At 33.0% G+C, this 17,935-nt stretch overlaps 1 protein-coding gene across 1 annotated transcript; it reads left to right on the top strand.

The window, feature by feature from the left end:
• The first annotated feature begins 6,761 nt into the window (after positions 1 to 6,761).
• Positions 6,762 to 7,747, top strand: LOC141396719 (general odorant-binding protein 28a-like). The gene is made up of 3 exons (XM_073972358.1): positions 6,762 to 7,123; positions 7,209 to 7,297; positions 7,383 to 7,747. The coding sequence occupies exons 1-3, from the start codon at positions 6,973 to 6,975 to the stop codon at positions 7,599 to 7,601; spliced, it is 459 nt and encodes a 152-aa protein (XP_073828459.1). The 5' UTR covers positions 6,762 to 6,972; the 3' UTR covers positions 7,602 to 7,747.
• The last annotated feature ends 10,188 nt before the right edge of the window (positions 7,748 to 17,935 follow it).

Raw genomic sequence — 17,935 nt, 5'->3', positions numbered from 1 at the left:
CACGGATATCGACTAAAATGAAGTAACAAAAAGTAATTTGAAATGTGCTATTGACATGAAACGGAGTGTAAATACCTTGTCAATTGGTGATAAAAAAAGGCATAAAAAAGCTATACATATATCTGACCAAGAGCGATGTTTAGAATATCAAAACAATACCGATGAATGCTTAAATTTCCATAAAAAACTGTAATTTTCATAGATGCGACAAGTTCTGTGCGAAACCTGACATTACATTGCGAAAAATCCCACAAATTGCTTCATGTCTAATACACCAATAATAGAAAAGTGGGGCTTATCTTTCAGATTTGAATCTTTGTTTTATAATTTTTTTTAAGTCATTGGGAATCGAACTATGAGATTTTATAATTAAAATGAGTTCTTACTACCTGGCGAATAATGTATTGGTCAAGGTAAGCGTTGTTTTTTCTGCCAAAACTCTGACTTGAAGCATAAAAGCTTAATATTTGCGACCACTGGTATTAAATAATTGTTTCAATAACATGGGTTGGCTGGACTGTAGTCCAAGCTTGAACAATAACTCGTCTATAGTGGTTATATAAATGGAAAATGTCTCCAGACGACTTATGCTTCTAGACATCCTTATAGGAGAGATTTTCAAAACAAGCGGTTACATATTTTACACTACAGCTGTACAAAACTGATCAAAAATATTCAAAATCGATTGCAGAATTTAACTGAAACCAGAAATATGCGGAATGATTATTTATATTAGAAAATGTTTTGTCTTTATAATTGCTGTACGACTTTCGCTTGGTGCTAAAATTCTTAGTATTTTAGATATTTTAATTTTATAACAATGTAAACGGGTTGATTTTTTTATTATATCGTGTTTCTAAATTGTTGACTAAATGCAATATAAAGCTGCGTAAATACTTTCTTCATATCCCTTTTTGTGTCGGAGATATAAGTCAATTAAAAAAATTTCAATAGGTGTACGACTTTCGCTTGGAACCACTGTATGTATATTATTATTATTTTTATAACGCAAATCGAAACAAAATCTATCATTTGAGGTTCCCAGTGGTCACAAAACATCTCCACCAAAAATAGACAACATGTTTTGATATAGCCCCCATATAACGGTATCTCCCGGTATTTCGAGCGTTTTAGCTAAAATTTTTAACCGTATTAACATTTCAGGACCTTAGTGGCCAAGAAAGTTATCCAACAAAAATCGTCAGCATAGGTCCATGTTTTGGTATAACCCGCTTATAACGGTAGCTCCCTATTTTAGGTATTTTGAGAATTTTAGATACAATCTTTAACCGAACTACCCGAAATTTTACATGTGAAGTTCTCTGCAGTCATAAAACTTCCCAATTAAAAATTGTATACATAGGTCCATGTTTTGGTATTTTGAGGGGTTTTAGGTTCACTACAGTCACAAACATTTTCTACCAACATTTGTCACTTTGATATAGCCACCGTAATTCGCGTTTTCTGTGGATCGTTTCTTTTTCAGTTAAGAAACCGAAACATCACTCGCGTTTTTGCGAAAATAGAGGTTTAAAAAGTTAAGCGGTATGGAAACTGTATCCGATTTATCCCAAATAGTGTGTGATGCTACATCCACGGTTCTTGATGGATTTTATTGAAATAGGTTTAGATCCATGTATTTTTTCACGGTTGATAGTGAAATCGGATGCGCATAAAAAGTGTGTGCACTTTGTGCAAATTGTTAGCGTTATACAATTTTTTGCACACTGAGACGATGCTTAGTAAATCTTGGTAAATGTTTACAAATGAAAAGAAAACAATTCGTTGTATCGGGAAACAGCATGCGCATCAAGTGATTTTGATGATTTCCCGATACAATTTTCCTTCATTAGAAGGTACCCAAAATTTATATGAACATCTTCCTCAAGATATTAGCGTGTATTCGGGAATTGATTACAATGATAAATGTGCGTTTTCGCGTGAATTTTACCTAAATAGATGAATAACTCCGAGCTACATTCTCTCACAAAATAACTTTGGAAAAATATGTTGTTCTATATTTTTTGTTTTTGCTATAATATAAGAACCGCAAAAGTTTTGTAAAGTTTTGGTTTCATTTGAATCTACGCGATGTTTAGATTACGTACATATTTTTTCTTAAATATATTTAGTATGCATAAAAAGCTTGAATTTTATTAAAACATGTGGCAAATTATCAATTTTTTTAATTCTTTCTTACGAGTATTTTCCGCGAAAATTTACAACTTTTTCACTAAAGTTATGGGACATCAGTAATCATATCGTATGTAGGAAGCCATTAATTTACAATGTTTCTCAATATAATGTGTAGCGCTTTTTTAAGATTTTTTTCTTATTATGTATCAGAATTGAAACCGCTATAACTTTTACGCGCAATAACCGAACAGATTTGAGAATGATAATTTTTTTCTAAATCCATGTACCAAAAATCTTTCTTGTAGCTTAAAAATAATTTTTCATTTTTCTTTATTCGATGGAAAACTAAAAAAAATTGTCTTTTACTCATATACACTTTGGTATGGAAAAAATGTCACTAATCGAAATAATGGTTTTAGACCCCAAATATGTTTGGATATGACAGACAATTGAAGTCACTTAGCCCACCCAGTCTACCTCTCTGGCTGGAGCGCATCTCTCTGACAAAGGGATCAACAGATTTAGTCCAAATTTTGGATCACGTAATATTTTTCCAAAGATTTTATATATTTAGATTAAGTCATGTTGGTCCACCCCTTCGGGTATATCCACCACAAAATGTTTTGCAAATATCCAATTTGGCTATGCTTACTGACATAAAAGCAATAAATCCTACGATGACCAACTAAAATGGTTGGTAAGCATAATACTGTGCAACATTTTTAAGGTAATCTACTGATGATCTTTGAAAGTACAGACCCAAACGACAAAAAGCCTAGTTGGGTTTTGTTGTGTCAGCTCCAGTTTGGATTTTATGGTCTCATCTAAACATGGCTAAATATTGACTTTTTTAACAAATCGGGGCGATATCTCTGAAACCAATTCGAATCTTGCTTCGACCTCTGCAGCAAACTTGGAGACAAAAGCACGGAGAAAATAATTAAAGAAAAAATCAGTTCGAAAAAACTGCATTTCCAAATTTATAATACATCTGAAAATTACATAATTTGTGTAAATTTGGCATCATATCCCCAAAACTGTTAAAATTTTTGTAGTGTTTTCTTTGGGCAAAATATTCGCTGGAATGTAATAATTTTAATGCGTTACTCAAAGAGTGGCAGAACTCAAAAAATGCGTTTTCTGAGTTAGCAATTTATACATGTTCATGCTAATATCTCTAAAACTCGACGAATTACAGTTCATTTACTACGAGTTTAGCATAATTCAACACAAACGTTTTTTGTGTTTATACTCAGCAAAAATTCGGATCCGTTAGTGATTACGTAACCCATTACAAAGTAGTCTGAAAAGTAATGGGTTACTTCTTAAAAAATTTACAATGCAAACAACTGTTCTAAAAATAGAATTTTATTCACCTTACTTTTCAACTTCTAATGACCACAGAATAACTAGTTATTCTAGTGGTCATAAAATAACTAGAAACTGAGTGTCCTTGTAAAAATAATGGGGAAGAAAGGGGGTTTGTGAGTAGTTACGGCTGCCAAAAATCCCTTACAAAACCCATGATTTTTGCACTAATACGCTTTAAATCATGTTTATTCTTGCACAGAAATTTAGCACTGCTAGATGTTCGCAAAATAGGGTCCAAGTAATTATTCTAGTTTTTGTGTATTAATCTTTTTTAGATCGGAAGTCAAATTTCAATCGCCAACTTAAAACGCATTTTTCTCGAAACTGGATTTTTTGAGAAGTGTCACTCTTTGAGTAAATGAGCGATATGCATTTTTTATGAATAGAACGCGCTCTATTCTCGTCTGTACAACAAAAGGAATACAGCTGTTTCGTTTGTTCGCAATATAAAGAACGAAAACAACAGAAAACGAATGAAAAATAAAAGTTTGCTTTGCAGAAGGAATTACATATGTATGGGCGAAAAAACAGTGACAGTTGCTATGCATAACATGTATAAAACATACCGCGTAGAAACCCCATTAAAAAATATTTGGTTAGTCAATATTTACATTAGGCAATTTTTCTTGGGGCAATTGCCAGTTTGGCGGTGAGAGCGGGTGTTGAGAGGCAAAGCTTATATGCCTCACCTTTCTCTCCATCAAACTGACAATTGCCGTAAGGAAAATTGCCTAATATAAATATAGACTTATCAACACAATAGCAGTAGACAATTTTCGATTGAAAATACAAGTCTAATATGTACTGCCGTATTCGAGTTATTCTTCGTTTTGGAGGTATTTAATTCATGAACGTCGTTTAGGTTGCACTTAGGGATTTGGAATTTGAAAGAGCTAATAAAACACCTTGACGTATTACAGAATTCTAAATACCATTAACAGATTTATAAGATGTTAATACAGTTTTAATGGGGCCAAAAATTTGCTCAACTAAAAAGTTTTTGAAAAATTTTATTGAAATTAGAGGGGCGATATCTCGAAGCATTCAACGTGGATCTTTTTTTACCATTTCAAGCATGTAGGTTCTCCAACCAAATGAAATCCCAAAAACCATATTACTGCCGATATTCTTAGAAATTTAGGTAAGATTTTCGAATACTGAAAATCTTGCGATAAAATTAGAAAGAAAAATGCCAAATAAGCGCCAATGTGGTTAAAAATTTTGGGATATACCAAAAACGTGAACATATATGGTTAAAATGTTTAAAATACTGAAAACTATATCAAAATTTGTCTGAAATTGTTCATTTAAAAATTGTATCTTAATTATTGTGAACTTTTTCTCTCTATTGATTTTACATACGTTGCCTAATAAAAAATCAACTAACAGCTTTTAAAGTAGCGTTACGTAACCCTACACAACGTTTTAAAATTTCATGATTTTTTGGTCAAGGTGGGCCCCCCCGAAATGAAATCCTGCGTGCGTCCCTGTCTACTGTAGTGACTGTAACTTGGTATTTCGATTGGAAGGAAATCACCATGCAGAAAATCAATATAGGTTCATATTTTTGTATAGTCCCAATATGAAGGTACTTCCAGATTTTATGTATTTTGAAGGATTTTAACGCCGTTCTTCTTACTTGTTGGCCTTCTATCGTGCTGCGGTTCTAGAACATGGTTCATTTTTATACCCTACACTACACTGTGGTATGTCTTCGTGCATTTGTATGTAACATGCAAAAGGAAGCGAGATAGACCCATAGTTCCTTTTATGCATATACATAGAATCTCTTTATTTTTGTAATTCAAGTACAGGTCGAATTTATTGCCCGATTCAAATAAAAATCGGTTCAGATTTGGATAGAACTCCCTTATATATTTGCACAATTTTGAGATGTTTGATGCACCAAACACGCAAATTCTGTCCGATTTCGATGAAATTTAAAACGTGTGACGGAATTTGGGCTAGAAATAAGTTTGCCAAATTATATTGAAATCGATTCAGATTTGGATATAGCTCCTTTATACATATATTTTCACCCGATTTTATTTTGGGCATCAGACACGCAAATTTTGTCCGATTTTGATGAAATTTGAAACATACGACGGATTTTTTTCTAGAAATATACATAGCTCCCATATATGTATATTATCACTCGATTTAAGGTATTTGGGTCATCAAACACGCAAATTCTGTCCGATTTCGATGAAATTTAAAACGTGTGGACGAATTTGGTCTTGAAATAAGTTTGCCAAGTTATATTGAAATTTAATTTTTTTCGCCCGATTTAATATATTTGATGCACCGATCACGCAAAGTAGGTATCTCCAATTTTGATTAAAATTGGAATGCTTGACAGAATTGTGACTAAAGATAAGGTAACAAAATTTAATTTAAATCGGTTCTGATATATATATTTTAATATGAAATTCGGTCCCCATATATATATTATTATGAAATTCGGGCAGATAGCGAGCGGTCTAAACAATTCCGACATATTAAAAATTTTAAGATATAAATCGGTCCGATTTCATGTGCATAATCTCATCTCATAAGCCGTTATAGAGAAACTATGTAATTATTCCATGTTGTATTATCTGTGCTGTATGGTGTCATATAGTCGGCTCCGGCCGACTTTGATCTTTTCCTTACTGGTTTTTTATGTCACACAGTGTTCTGCATCTTCTGGTGTTTGTCAATTACCAAACAGCACGTCAAGGCCTATGGAACGTCTTGCTTGTTGGTATTATCGGCGTTTACTGTCACACCCACTATGGCAGACTTTTTTTTAATTTTTAGATGTGGCTTATACAGCTCTCAATTGACTTTGAATAGTTCAGAGATGTTATTTTCTATTTCAATTGCAGAGTATCTGGACAGTACTGACATTAAAATTGGCCAATCAACTTTTCTTATGTATTTTCCAGGAATTGATTTATATCGAGACAAGAAGATTTCCTATTAATATTTTAGTTTTAACGTCGTTTCATAGTCGTATAAATAATGTTTAAATCCGGAAGATTTTCTATATTTCTTCATTGAACGCAAGTTAAGGTCAAACAAAAGCCACTCTTCAATAACAGCAAACACGTTTTTATCTTTACAACTGATGACAAAAGATCGACGATTAGCTTTTTGTTGCGCTTTAGCTTCAACTTTAGCAAAGCGTATAATTTTATACATGAAATATCGCTGTTTGCTGTTATCAATTGAAAAACTCTAAATGCAAAGTGAAAAAATATTGATGCAATGATGAGTTTTCTAAATTAACGTCATAATCAGCGATTATTAGTGACCGCTTGTAAAACGTTTTGCTTATAATTGGATTGGGTATATAAATACTCTCAAAACATTGTTAATTTGTATCAGTTCGCAATCAACTTTAAACAAATTAACATTTATTTCGAATTAATTAACAGTTTCCCTAATTTCGTTGAATAAAATTCCAAATAGAAAACAAAAACAATGGCAAAACTAGTCCTCCTAATTGTTTCTGCTGTTGCTGTGATTTGTGTTTATGGAACTTCTGTTGCAGCTGATTTAGATAGAAATCAGGCGGCACTTGAACTCAAAGCCAAAGCTGATGAATGTAAAAACCAAGTAAATGCCAAAGATTGTAAGTAGAGATTGAAGTTATAAGAATAATTAGGGGGTGGGTCAAGAAACACACCTAATAATTCAAAATAATATTTATCTTATAGCTGATTTGGAAGAATTGGCCTCAAGAAAACCTGCATCCACCAAGGAAGGAAAATGTTTAAGAGCTTGCCTGATGAAGAAATTTGAAGTGGTATGTGGTATATGGAAATATTATTCTAGCTTAAAGGAATTTATGTTTATCATTTTATTTAAACGGGCTTTGTAAATATACACAGATGGATGCAAATGGAAAATTTGTAGCTGATGTTGCGGAAAAGCATGCCGCCAAAATTACCGATGGTTCAGCCGATAAAATGAAAATGGCTCGAGAAATTATTTCTGCCTGCGCCAATATTGAAGTATCTTCGGATCACTGTGAAGCAGCTGAAGCTTATGGTAAATGCTTTAAGGATCAAGCTGCAGCTCATGGCATTAATGAAGATTATGAATTTTAAGTAGAGTTTTCTATTAATATTCTTCAGCACCGATTAAACGTACATACATAGACTCTAATCTATATACATATTTATTTATAATAAATGAAAGTTTAATCATTACTAATATTACCAAAATATAAAACACAATGACACTATATTAACAAGTACTTTATTTTTACGATATTGAAAGACAAGTCTCTTAACATACGGCATTAGAAAAGCTTTAAAAGGGACGCAATGCACTGCAAAATTATTTGTAATAGAGAAAAAATTTTCAACCTATTCCTTATTTGTTTGGTAGCGACAATATTAGAAAATAGTATATGATTCTGATAGAGATTTGTCAACCATTTAAATGCCCTGTGGGACATTTTACGTATTGAGGTAATATTTTACTTTAAAAATGCATTATTTAATGGGACTAAAACTAAAAAATATTATAGAACACTATGTGTCATTTTTTGAGTCCAGATCATATCTTCTAAACTGTTAAAAAATTTGATTTACTCTCGGAGGCAAAGTAGCTTTTCTTATGAAGAACAAAAAGTGCGAACACATAAAATCCATCAAACTTCATCACGGTCAAAATCGCCAAGGTATAATTTCTTTTAAATTTTTGATCAAACTTCAATGTACCTTAAATCTCAATAAACAACTTTCTAGAACATACGAACTCTGTAGAAATTGTTCTTAAAAATTAAAATGGTAAAACAAATTCAATTTTTATCCTTTTCTCTGGTTGTGGTCCATAGATATGGAACCGTTCAAATTTCAAGGAAACAATGAACTACATTAATGTAGCAATGATATCTGTAAACAACTTCCTTGAACGAACAAACAGTCTATGAAAGGTTCTAAAAGGTCAAAACACTACAAAGTATTCTATTTTTTTTTTGCCGATTCTGGTCCATATATACCGTTCAAAATTCAAGATTGCAAACAACAACAAAAATTACATAAGATCTCAATAAATACTTTTTAACCGATAGCCTTAGATGCTAGTGCTATTTATACCCTACACCACTATGTGGAAAGGGTATTATAAGTTTGTTTTGGGAAAAATTCATGTAACACTGCGAAATATTCGTCGGAGACCAATCTTCATATCTCGGCGAGATAAAGCGATTTTGAGATGTGTGTCCGTCCGTGTGTCCGTCTGTCCATTATAAATTGTAATCAAACTCCAGGCCGCAATTATGGACCGATCGTCACGACATTTGGTATGGAGGTCGGTTTCACATCAGAATAGATCGCTATTTTAATTGGTGATGATCGTGAAATATTTAGCGGGTGAAATGGACCAAAAACATAATTTTTATCCGATTTTGTAGCTGCTCTGTTGGTCGCAATAATAGTCCGATCGCCTAGAAATTTTAAATAAGGCAAGAGTATATGACAAACATGAAGCTTGCAATTTGAAATGACGATCAGATAATATTTAGAGGGTTAAATGGACCACAACTTTTGTGTGAAAATTGTGAAAAGGCGATCGCTTGACCTTTCAATTGATGCCAATTATGTTGATGTACGTGATCAGATAACAGAGTTACAGCCTAATATATCCAGTTTCTTGTTTGTAGTGTAATCATAAAGCCGCTAGCGGTCGCAATTATAGCTCAATAGTCACGAAATTTTGCACGAGGTAAGAGTATAGGTTGACGAAAATGCCTATAATTTTGCATGATGATCTGATATTATTTAGCGGTTGACATACACCATTACTTTTGTATAAAAAATATACAAATTTTATTTTTGGTCCATATTTTAATTCCTGGAGGGCATATACCGGCAAAGTAGCCTACATATGGAATAATAACTACTGACCTTTCCCCTGATGCAAATTGCAATAATGTGTCTGCTAGATAACGGGCCTACTACCTAATATATAATGGGTTTTGTGTAGAGAACAACAATTTTCTCCCATGCTACAAATTGTCTCTATCATGACACAGCAATTTTCAGTTCAGTTGTCAAATTGGATTTTTTATACAAATATTGCAACATGGGGTTGCCTCGCCACCTATTTTTTACCTCAGGATTTAGGGTAAAGGGGATACAAACACTATACGACCAAAGATGTGTCTCATCGAAATATTTGTTTTAGACCCCAGGCATGTTTGGACGGAATTCGTTTCAGACAATTTGGAGTCTATTTAAACCTGTCCGTTCATCTGTCTCTCTAAATATCTAGCTGGCTGGTGCGCACTATAACCCTCAAACGGATCTACCGATTAGAACCAAATGTTGTACATCGTAATATTTTGCCCAAACTTTGTTTAAGTTCGAATATAGGCTATGTCGGTCCACACCTCCCCCAAAACAGTTCAAAATTATGTGAACGATAACTGGTGAAGTGAGCAATCGACTTGCTCCAAACTTTCCATATATTATTATTCCTTTTAGATATAGATCTGCTAAGACTATGCCGGTCTACATCTTCACACAAAATTCGGAAAAGAGAAATTTAAGAGTCCTCTCGAATAGTTTTGAATTTTTTTCAGCAGATTGGTCGAAACTTTACACATCGTGTTATTTCATCCAGTCATGTGTCAGGTTGGAATATGGACTATATCAGTCCGTCCTTCGAGTACCTCCCACACAAAATTTCGGAAAAGTGCAGTTTGGGGACCCGTATCGGATCTATTTGATTGTGTTTTTTTTTGAAGAAGGTTCTTTTCTCGGTCCCTATTGTGGTCCCTTTTCAGGGGTAAGTCATACTTCCTGAGATAATAGTACAGAAGTTCCAAAAACCCCTGCCGGCTTCAACTAAAATTACAAATCTAAAAAAATAATTCGCAAACTTTTTCAAAACTCAGAAGTTAGCTTACTAAAATTGATTTTGTATAGCCCCATATTACGATACCTACAGATTCCACGTATTTTGAAGCAAACTCGTGTTACCGTTAGCACAGCTGAATTATACTATCTTCTTTGCTGTGTAATTGAGTGTGAATAATTTTGGGATTTATAAATTTGTTTGCATGCAAAATTTAATTTCTATTTTCGAAGCATATGTGAGGTACAAGTGCACAATTTTGGACGATAGATTCAATAAACTCGCAATTTTCCCAATTATCAAATAGACCAAACTACATGGTATATATATTTATTTATTTTAGGTGTATTCAAAAAAGGAACTTGATATTCGAAGACAATTTGAACATGTAGCAGGAGGGGCTAATCAATATGTATTTTCCAATGTTCTAATATTTTGTTTAGAAATGTATAATTTATATATTTTTCCACAAACATCCCAGTAAAGACAATGGAGGCTTCTCTTATATCAATGGATTCATATTATGTTATTGATATGTGACCTAGTTTTTATCGCCGAGTCCGAACGGCGTGTCCTAAGTTATCACTTGTAGAGACGTTTCTCATGGCTGAAATATTCAGGAAATATCGCCAACAATACTAAGGGGTATTTTGCCACCGTTGACAATTTGATGGGAATCGAACTCGGACATTCAGCGTGCAAGGCGGTTGCACATAGCTAATTCCTACAGGTTGTGGTGTAGGGTATCACATGGTCGTCCCCGTCCGACTATAGCCTTTGCTTACTTGTTTTATTTGGGTTGTACTGTCGATGCACTTAAATGCGTTTCAAAAAATTGACCTGTGTTAATGAAGACATTCAGAGCAAAGGCGCTATGCTATCCCAATTTTAATATTTTGAATTTTATTAGTCAAAAGCTTATGAACAGGGGTAGAGGTGTAGGGTATCACATAGTCGGCCCCGACCCGACTATAGCCTTGGCTCACTTGTTTTATTTTAAAGAATACATCTATCGTCATAATGACTAAACAGTTTTTATTAAAGTTTTTTGGGATAAATGGTTTATCTAATCCAAAATACGTTGTTAGATTAATTAATAAGAGTATACAAAAACAAGTCTTTAAATGATGAATTTTAAAAAATAGTAAACGTATACAAATATTTACTGATATCGCTCTTTCTTTCATTTCTTTGTAAATTAACTTAAAACCAAATGTGTAAATTCGCACAATTACATTTGACAAATCTACAGCAGTTCAAATACATAAATACATTGTCTTAGAAACATATTTGTTCTGTTCCTTTACCATTTACCATTTCTTATAATTTTTAACCTGCAAAGGAGCGCTTACTTTAGAAAGCATACAATTTATATGAGCACACCATTTTTTGCCACTGTTACTATTTTATAAAGTAAAGGAACAGACCAATTGATAGTACGTTTACATTTACGAAATCCAATCGCTTTCAACTTTACGTAAATGTCAATTGAAAACTCGTCTAAAATCCAGTGGATTTCATTTGACGTATAAGCAATGGAATTGGCAAATCGAGTGGATTTCGTAAATGTAAACATACCATAACTTTTTCTTTGTCAGCAGATGTTTAACAGTGGCATTTTACTCCCAAAAATTACCTCTCATTGCATAGCACAGCTTCGTAGTCCGTTATTTTATATTGCTATTTGTTTCAATCTTCGTAAGGGAGAAATATACAGTTTTTCTATAAAACGAATACATTTCTTGTATTAGTTGTCGAAAAATGGCAAATAAGTCGAGTTTTTTTGCAAAATATTGGTGGACTTGTTTATAAATGAATTGTATGTGTGTTCTCCTACGTTTTTAATTGTAAACGTTGCAAAACGAGTTCAACAAACATATTTGTCCAAAACGTTGGTAATGTAAAAATAGAAGAAACGTCAAAAAAATACATACTTTTTTGCCACCAAACATTTTTCTGGGTTATGTTTGATGCTATGCTGTTGATTTTGTTCATAGCACAGTACAGCAATAGTTTTCGTTTTTGTTTTCTTGACTGCGGCTGTTTACTATGCTGTTAAAATGTCTGCAGCACAGCATAGCAATAGCATTAGTTTTTGATTTTGATGACTATGCTATGCTGTGTGCTTCGCAGATTTCAGAAGCACAGCATAGACCATGTGCTGTGCTACTTTTATGTTCGCAGCATAGCGCAGCAACAGTTTTCGATTTTGTTTTTGAAAACAGCACAGCATAGCAATAGCATATTTTTAGTGATTTCAGTGCTGTGCTGGTAGCAAATTCAAACACTGAAACTAACTTCTTTAATAATTTGAGTTCATCTATATATCAGGAATATTGTCAAATATTTCATATTCCATTTCAGAAAAAAAGGATAAATTTTTTCGCGCTACATCAACGATTTTTGATATGTCGGTTAAGAAAAAGATTCCCAGTACGAATCTGGTCGCGAGCCAATTTTTGGTTGTTGCGGACAAAAGTTATGGCGCTTTTATTTCGCTTTTTAAGAAAGAAAATATTATAAAGACGCTAATTATTTTAATGAGCACAATTGTTACAAAAAAGTTTTCTCGAAGTGACTTTAGCGAGTAGATTGCATAATACCTGCAAAATGTTACACAGAATTCGCGGAATGTACATAATATTGGTAAAATATTGAATATAAGTGTACTTTTTTTTTAAATTAAAGCCCATTTAGTGGTCATATAATTACATAAAAAATTGTTGTGGATCCCAATTTCACGGTGTATCAAATGAGACTGCAATCATAGAGATTGGTGTTATAGTTTGGATGTTACAGCCAAAATAAGCACATATTTTGGTCAAAAAATAATTTTTTGTTTGAAAAAATATTTTTTTCACATGCATTATGTTGTAGAAAATATTTTAAAAATTTATATGAATACTTCCTTCATTTTGCATAAATCTCCTAGCAAAATAGACGGATTTTGCTTTATTCACATTCATATTAAAGCTTTCTTATTAGGGAAGCTAATTGGGTTGATGAGGATATATGTCAAAGCTTCTGAAATGGAAATAGAGGTCAAATAACCCATTTTTATTTATATGCATTTTAAAATACGTGTAAATCGCGTAATTATCAAAATCGTTTTGTCCGCATGTGATTTTCATGTATAGCAAGACCACATATGTTAATTTGTATATATTTTTCGAAATTTAATTTGGAGGCTAAGATGTAGCATCAGCTGCATCTTAGCATTAAAATACTTATAAAATATCGCTAATTTGCGCAAAGTGCATACAATTTTTGTCCGCATCCGATTTCAATGTCCACCATGAAAATCTACATCGATATATATCTATTTCAAGGCGATCAATCAGGAACCGCGGATGTAGCATCACACACAATTTTTTGGGATAAAATAAATGTAGCTCCCTTATCATTGAAGTTTTCAAATCTCTGTTTCCGCTAAAACGAAAATGCTGTACTAGTTGTTTCATTGCAGTGGAAACGAACCGCAGAAAACGCGATAAAATACGCGATATTTCCAAAAACAATTTTAGGTGATTTTTCTACTTCGGACTTTCTTGTAACTCGCGTTTTAGTGAATGGATTTCACGGGGAATGACATATTAGATCCGGAACGTAAAAAACTAAAATGTGCAATCAAGTACGAGGAAATGACAATTGTAAAAATTAGGCCCGAAAAATATGATTTTTAGAAAAATGTTCGCACAAAATTTACGTATTTGGATGCAGATTTCTATGAAGCTGTGTAGACTACATTCACGACACATATATCAAATAACTCAGAATCGCGAGTTCTACAATCCTATATACGATTTTTTGTAAAACCTGTTTGCGGAATGAAATTAGAAGAAAATGTCAAAAAACACTGTAAAACTGGCTTCAAAATGTCAGCATCATTTAATGGTAGAAGCAGTTCAAATTTTGAAAAGTAATACATTAGTGAGATGATCCTTATTTAGTTTGCTTCTACTTTTACTTTGACAGGAAAATCGAGAGAAGTGTGGTTTACTCACAAATCGAGAGAAAACAAAAAAAGACATGGTGGCTTCAACCCACTTTTACTCATTTTTTAACATAAATATAGCCACAGCTTCCACACAAATTATCTTTTAAGGCCAATATTTTTTGCCACGTCCAACAACATTTCATCTTATCCAAAAATATTTAGTTTGTATAATATAGAACCACAAGTCGCGTATTCTAAAAGGGTAAACCTTGGCTTCAGCTATGTTAAATTTTCAAAAATATTGGTGATATATAAAAAGGATGATGTTAGTTACTACGCTTATAACTCAAGAACGGCTGAACAGATTTTGACAATTCGCACCATTTCGGAATGGTCTCATGGCAGAAAAGGATAAAACCTAAAAAAATCGTGAAAATTTGCGAAAAATTTGAAAAAATATTTTTTCAAGAAAGTCAATTTTTCCACAAATGTCTATAGAGCTTCGCGTTTGGAGTATACCTTGACACTCATTTGGACAGTTTTTGGCGAAAATTGTATATGCACCAACAAAAGTTGTATAGAAATTTTTATTCACAATCAAATCGATTTTCATTTATGTTCAAGCGTCTTTTTAGGAAATTAACAGCGAAAAATTGTTAAAAGGAAAGGGCTTAGTTTAAAGTTTGTACAGATAAGTGGTGGTTTTGGTCAGATTCCGATTGAAAAGATGAAAATGATAACGCCGAAATTGGTTTCCACAGTTTTGATCCACAAAATTGGTGGGTTATTTGAAAAATCAAGAGCTCCGAGGTAATTTCATTACAAGTGAGGTTGTTGCATATATGTATACTTTTTAAATGTAAGTGAAAACATCTTCGAAAGATCAACTTTTGATTTATGCGGTGTAAAGTTTAAGCTGTACAAGATATATATTAATACGGTTCAGATCCTGTCAAGATACTAAAAAAAATGATGTCCCCACTGAAAAGGAGTATGAATTCAATCGGTTCAGTTTCCGCAGAGCTGGAAGGTAATTACAAATGGCCAAAATACATAAATATGTACACTGGTACTGTTGGTATACTGTACGTGTGTACATCGAAAAAGGATGATATTTAAAATTGGATAGGAAAAAAAACAAGAAATCGGAGGTACTGGAGATTTTTGGTCGAATTATCTGACAAATATTCTTTATCGGGCGAGATAAGTAGGTAAATACTTATTAAACGTTAATTAGTTTGTGATTTTAATTTTACTATGCTATTTAGGTCGAAATTAAATATAAGGTGACCAAGTAATCGACAAGCATCCGAAACACACAAAGAACGACAACTAATAGAATAGCTCTGCTAACAAGTATCAATGTACCAAGTACTGGATAGTACAGTCTCAGTCAAAATTCTATTACCGCATTTGTCCGTGTTACCAGAGCTATTGCATCTAATTCCGAACTTGCAATGCAAGTAGAATTCGGGAGATCACGTTAAACAGAGAAGTCAGAAAAAAGCAGACGAAGGTGGTTACCTGATAACCTCTGCTCAAAATAGGTTAATTGATTAAAACGCAAATTTAAATAAGCACTATATTCAGCATTAAATTCAAATTCCTACGATCGCATTCCTTCGTGTTATTTGCTTAAAAATATATCTTAGTCCCGATTTACAGTTGCCTAATTTTTTCGCGGCTATTGTCAGTTTATAGGAGAGAGAGTCGAGGAAAATAGAAACACTTTGCCTATCAGTACCTTCTATCTTCATCAAACTGACAATAGTCTAATGTGCATCTGCTTCAAAGATCGTCCTAAACAGTTCAAAACAAAGAAATATTTGCCATTGAACAAGATGATAACAATAATAGTATTATAGGTTTGAACCAAAGCCATCAATTTCTGTACCTAAAAAACTGCGAGACGAAGTTCGCCGGGTCCCCTAGTTATTTAATATTTACGTAAAATCAATAACGAGCTCTTTCATATTTCGAGAGTATATCTCATTTAATTTTAACTTATTACTAAAACTACAACCAACTTACAACTAACCTAACTCTAAAAAATTTTCCTATGGACAATATGTATAGGAGGTACATCATCCTCTATGAATTCCAGGAGAGACACGAATACATATAATTAATGTAGCAATGACAATATTAAACAACTTCCTTGAACATACAAAGTGTCTATGAAATCTTCTAAAAGGTCAAAACACTATAAAGTATTCTATTTTTTATATTCTGGTCATATATACAGTTAAAAATTCAAGATTGCAAACAACAACAAAAATTACATAAGATCTCAATAAATACTTTTTAGCCGATAGCCTTAGATGCTAGTGCTATTTTTTATATAATTTTTATTGTAATTTTTTATTATAATAAATATTTGAAATAAACAAAATTAATAACAGCTTTCTAGAGCATAATCGATAGATAACTTAATGTATTATGGAAACAAAAATATACTACATTACCCGTTCGTTTACCATAAATTATTTTTCCCCTGGTCCTGAAGGTACCTGGTATTTTTTGGTTATAGCCCTAGTGCGCACCATCCACTCATTATACATTGTAACTGGAAAGAATTCGAGAGCAGTAGTGGAATTCGGTAAATCATTTTTCGAGTTACCGACAAAAATCGTTAAAATTAAAATGCTTGTAATTTCGGTAACTAACGAAATTTTCGGTAAGTACGCGGAGTAACCCGATCGGTTACTGCCTTCAAAAGTTATAGTGTGCACTATTTTAGCGAAATGTTTTGAACTTTTGTGGGGGAAGTACATGAAAGAGTGGACCGATATGGCCCATCTTCGAACTTAGTTTTAAGAGTTATCGTGCGTTCTAGCCAGACAGACCAACCGACGGACATGACTAAATCGACTCCAAATTGTCTGAAGCGGATTTCGTACAAACATTCTAGGTTTAATACCCATTATTCATATGAGTCACATATTCATCGTATCAAAGTGTATATACCTTCTCTAGACTAAAGACTGAAGGTATAAAAAAGGTCCCGCACAAATCACTTGGAAATTGTATTTTAAGTATTGAAAAAAGTTACGCACAAACCACTTTTAATTGATATAATAAATTAATGTTGTATATGATAAAAAATGATACATGGTAACATGGGGCGCCTTCGCCACAGAGGCGTCTAGGCCAGCGCCGATTTTCTCGCAAACTACAAGTGCTAGAAGAAATCCGCTAAAGACTAAATTGAGAGTTTAATGAAGATCTATCATCTCGCAAAAGTTGGCAGTTGTGTTATATGTATGATAGCGGACGCACGCGGTTTTGTGTTTTCAGGTTATTGGGAAAAATAATTATGGTAGGTATATTTTGTGATATCTTCTTTACCTTTTGTGATATCAAAAACATATTTTATACCATCAGAAGGCAACTTCTGAAGAATATAAATCCCAATAATTCTCATGAAAAAAGCAATTACAAATGTCAATATATTAATATTATGAAATATGTAAGGGGTGGGACGCCTACGCCATGATATAATGTGGCGGATTAATGTTAGAAATTTGTCATGTGTAACTAAATTCTTTATGCCATAGATATACCACCTTATAATGTGAAGTTAAAATCAAATATTATCCGAAACATATCATATTCTAGAAGTATTATGATTTTTGTACC

This window comes from Musca autumnalis, unplaced genomic scaffold (genome assembly GCF_047663935.1).
Source record: "Musca autumnalis isolate F117 unplaced genomic scaffold, ASM4766393v1 scaffold_3, whole genome shotgun sequence".
NCBI lineage: Eukaryota > Metazoa > Arthropoda > Insecta > Diptera > Muscidae > Musca > Musca autumnalis.
Note: the sequence above shows the minus strand (reverse complement) of the source record. Positions and strands in the feature narration are given on the sequence as shown.

Excerpts from the sequence above, each read along its gene's own strand:
- LOC141396719 (XM_073972358.1), top strand. The coding sequence starts at position 6,973 with ATGGCAAAACTAGTCCTCCTAATTGTTTCTGCTGTTGCTGTGATTTGT. Across the intron at positions 7,124-7,208 it reads CCAAGTAAATGCCAAAGATT|CTGATTTGGAAGAATTGGCC; the intron begins GTAAGTAGAGAT and ends TTTATCTTATAG. Across the intron at positions 7,298-7,382 it reads TGATGAAGAAATTTGAAGTG|ATGGATGCAAATGGAAAATT; the intron begins GTATGTGGTATA and ends AAATATACACAG.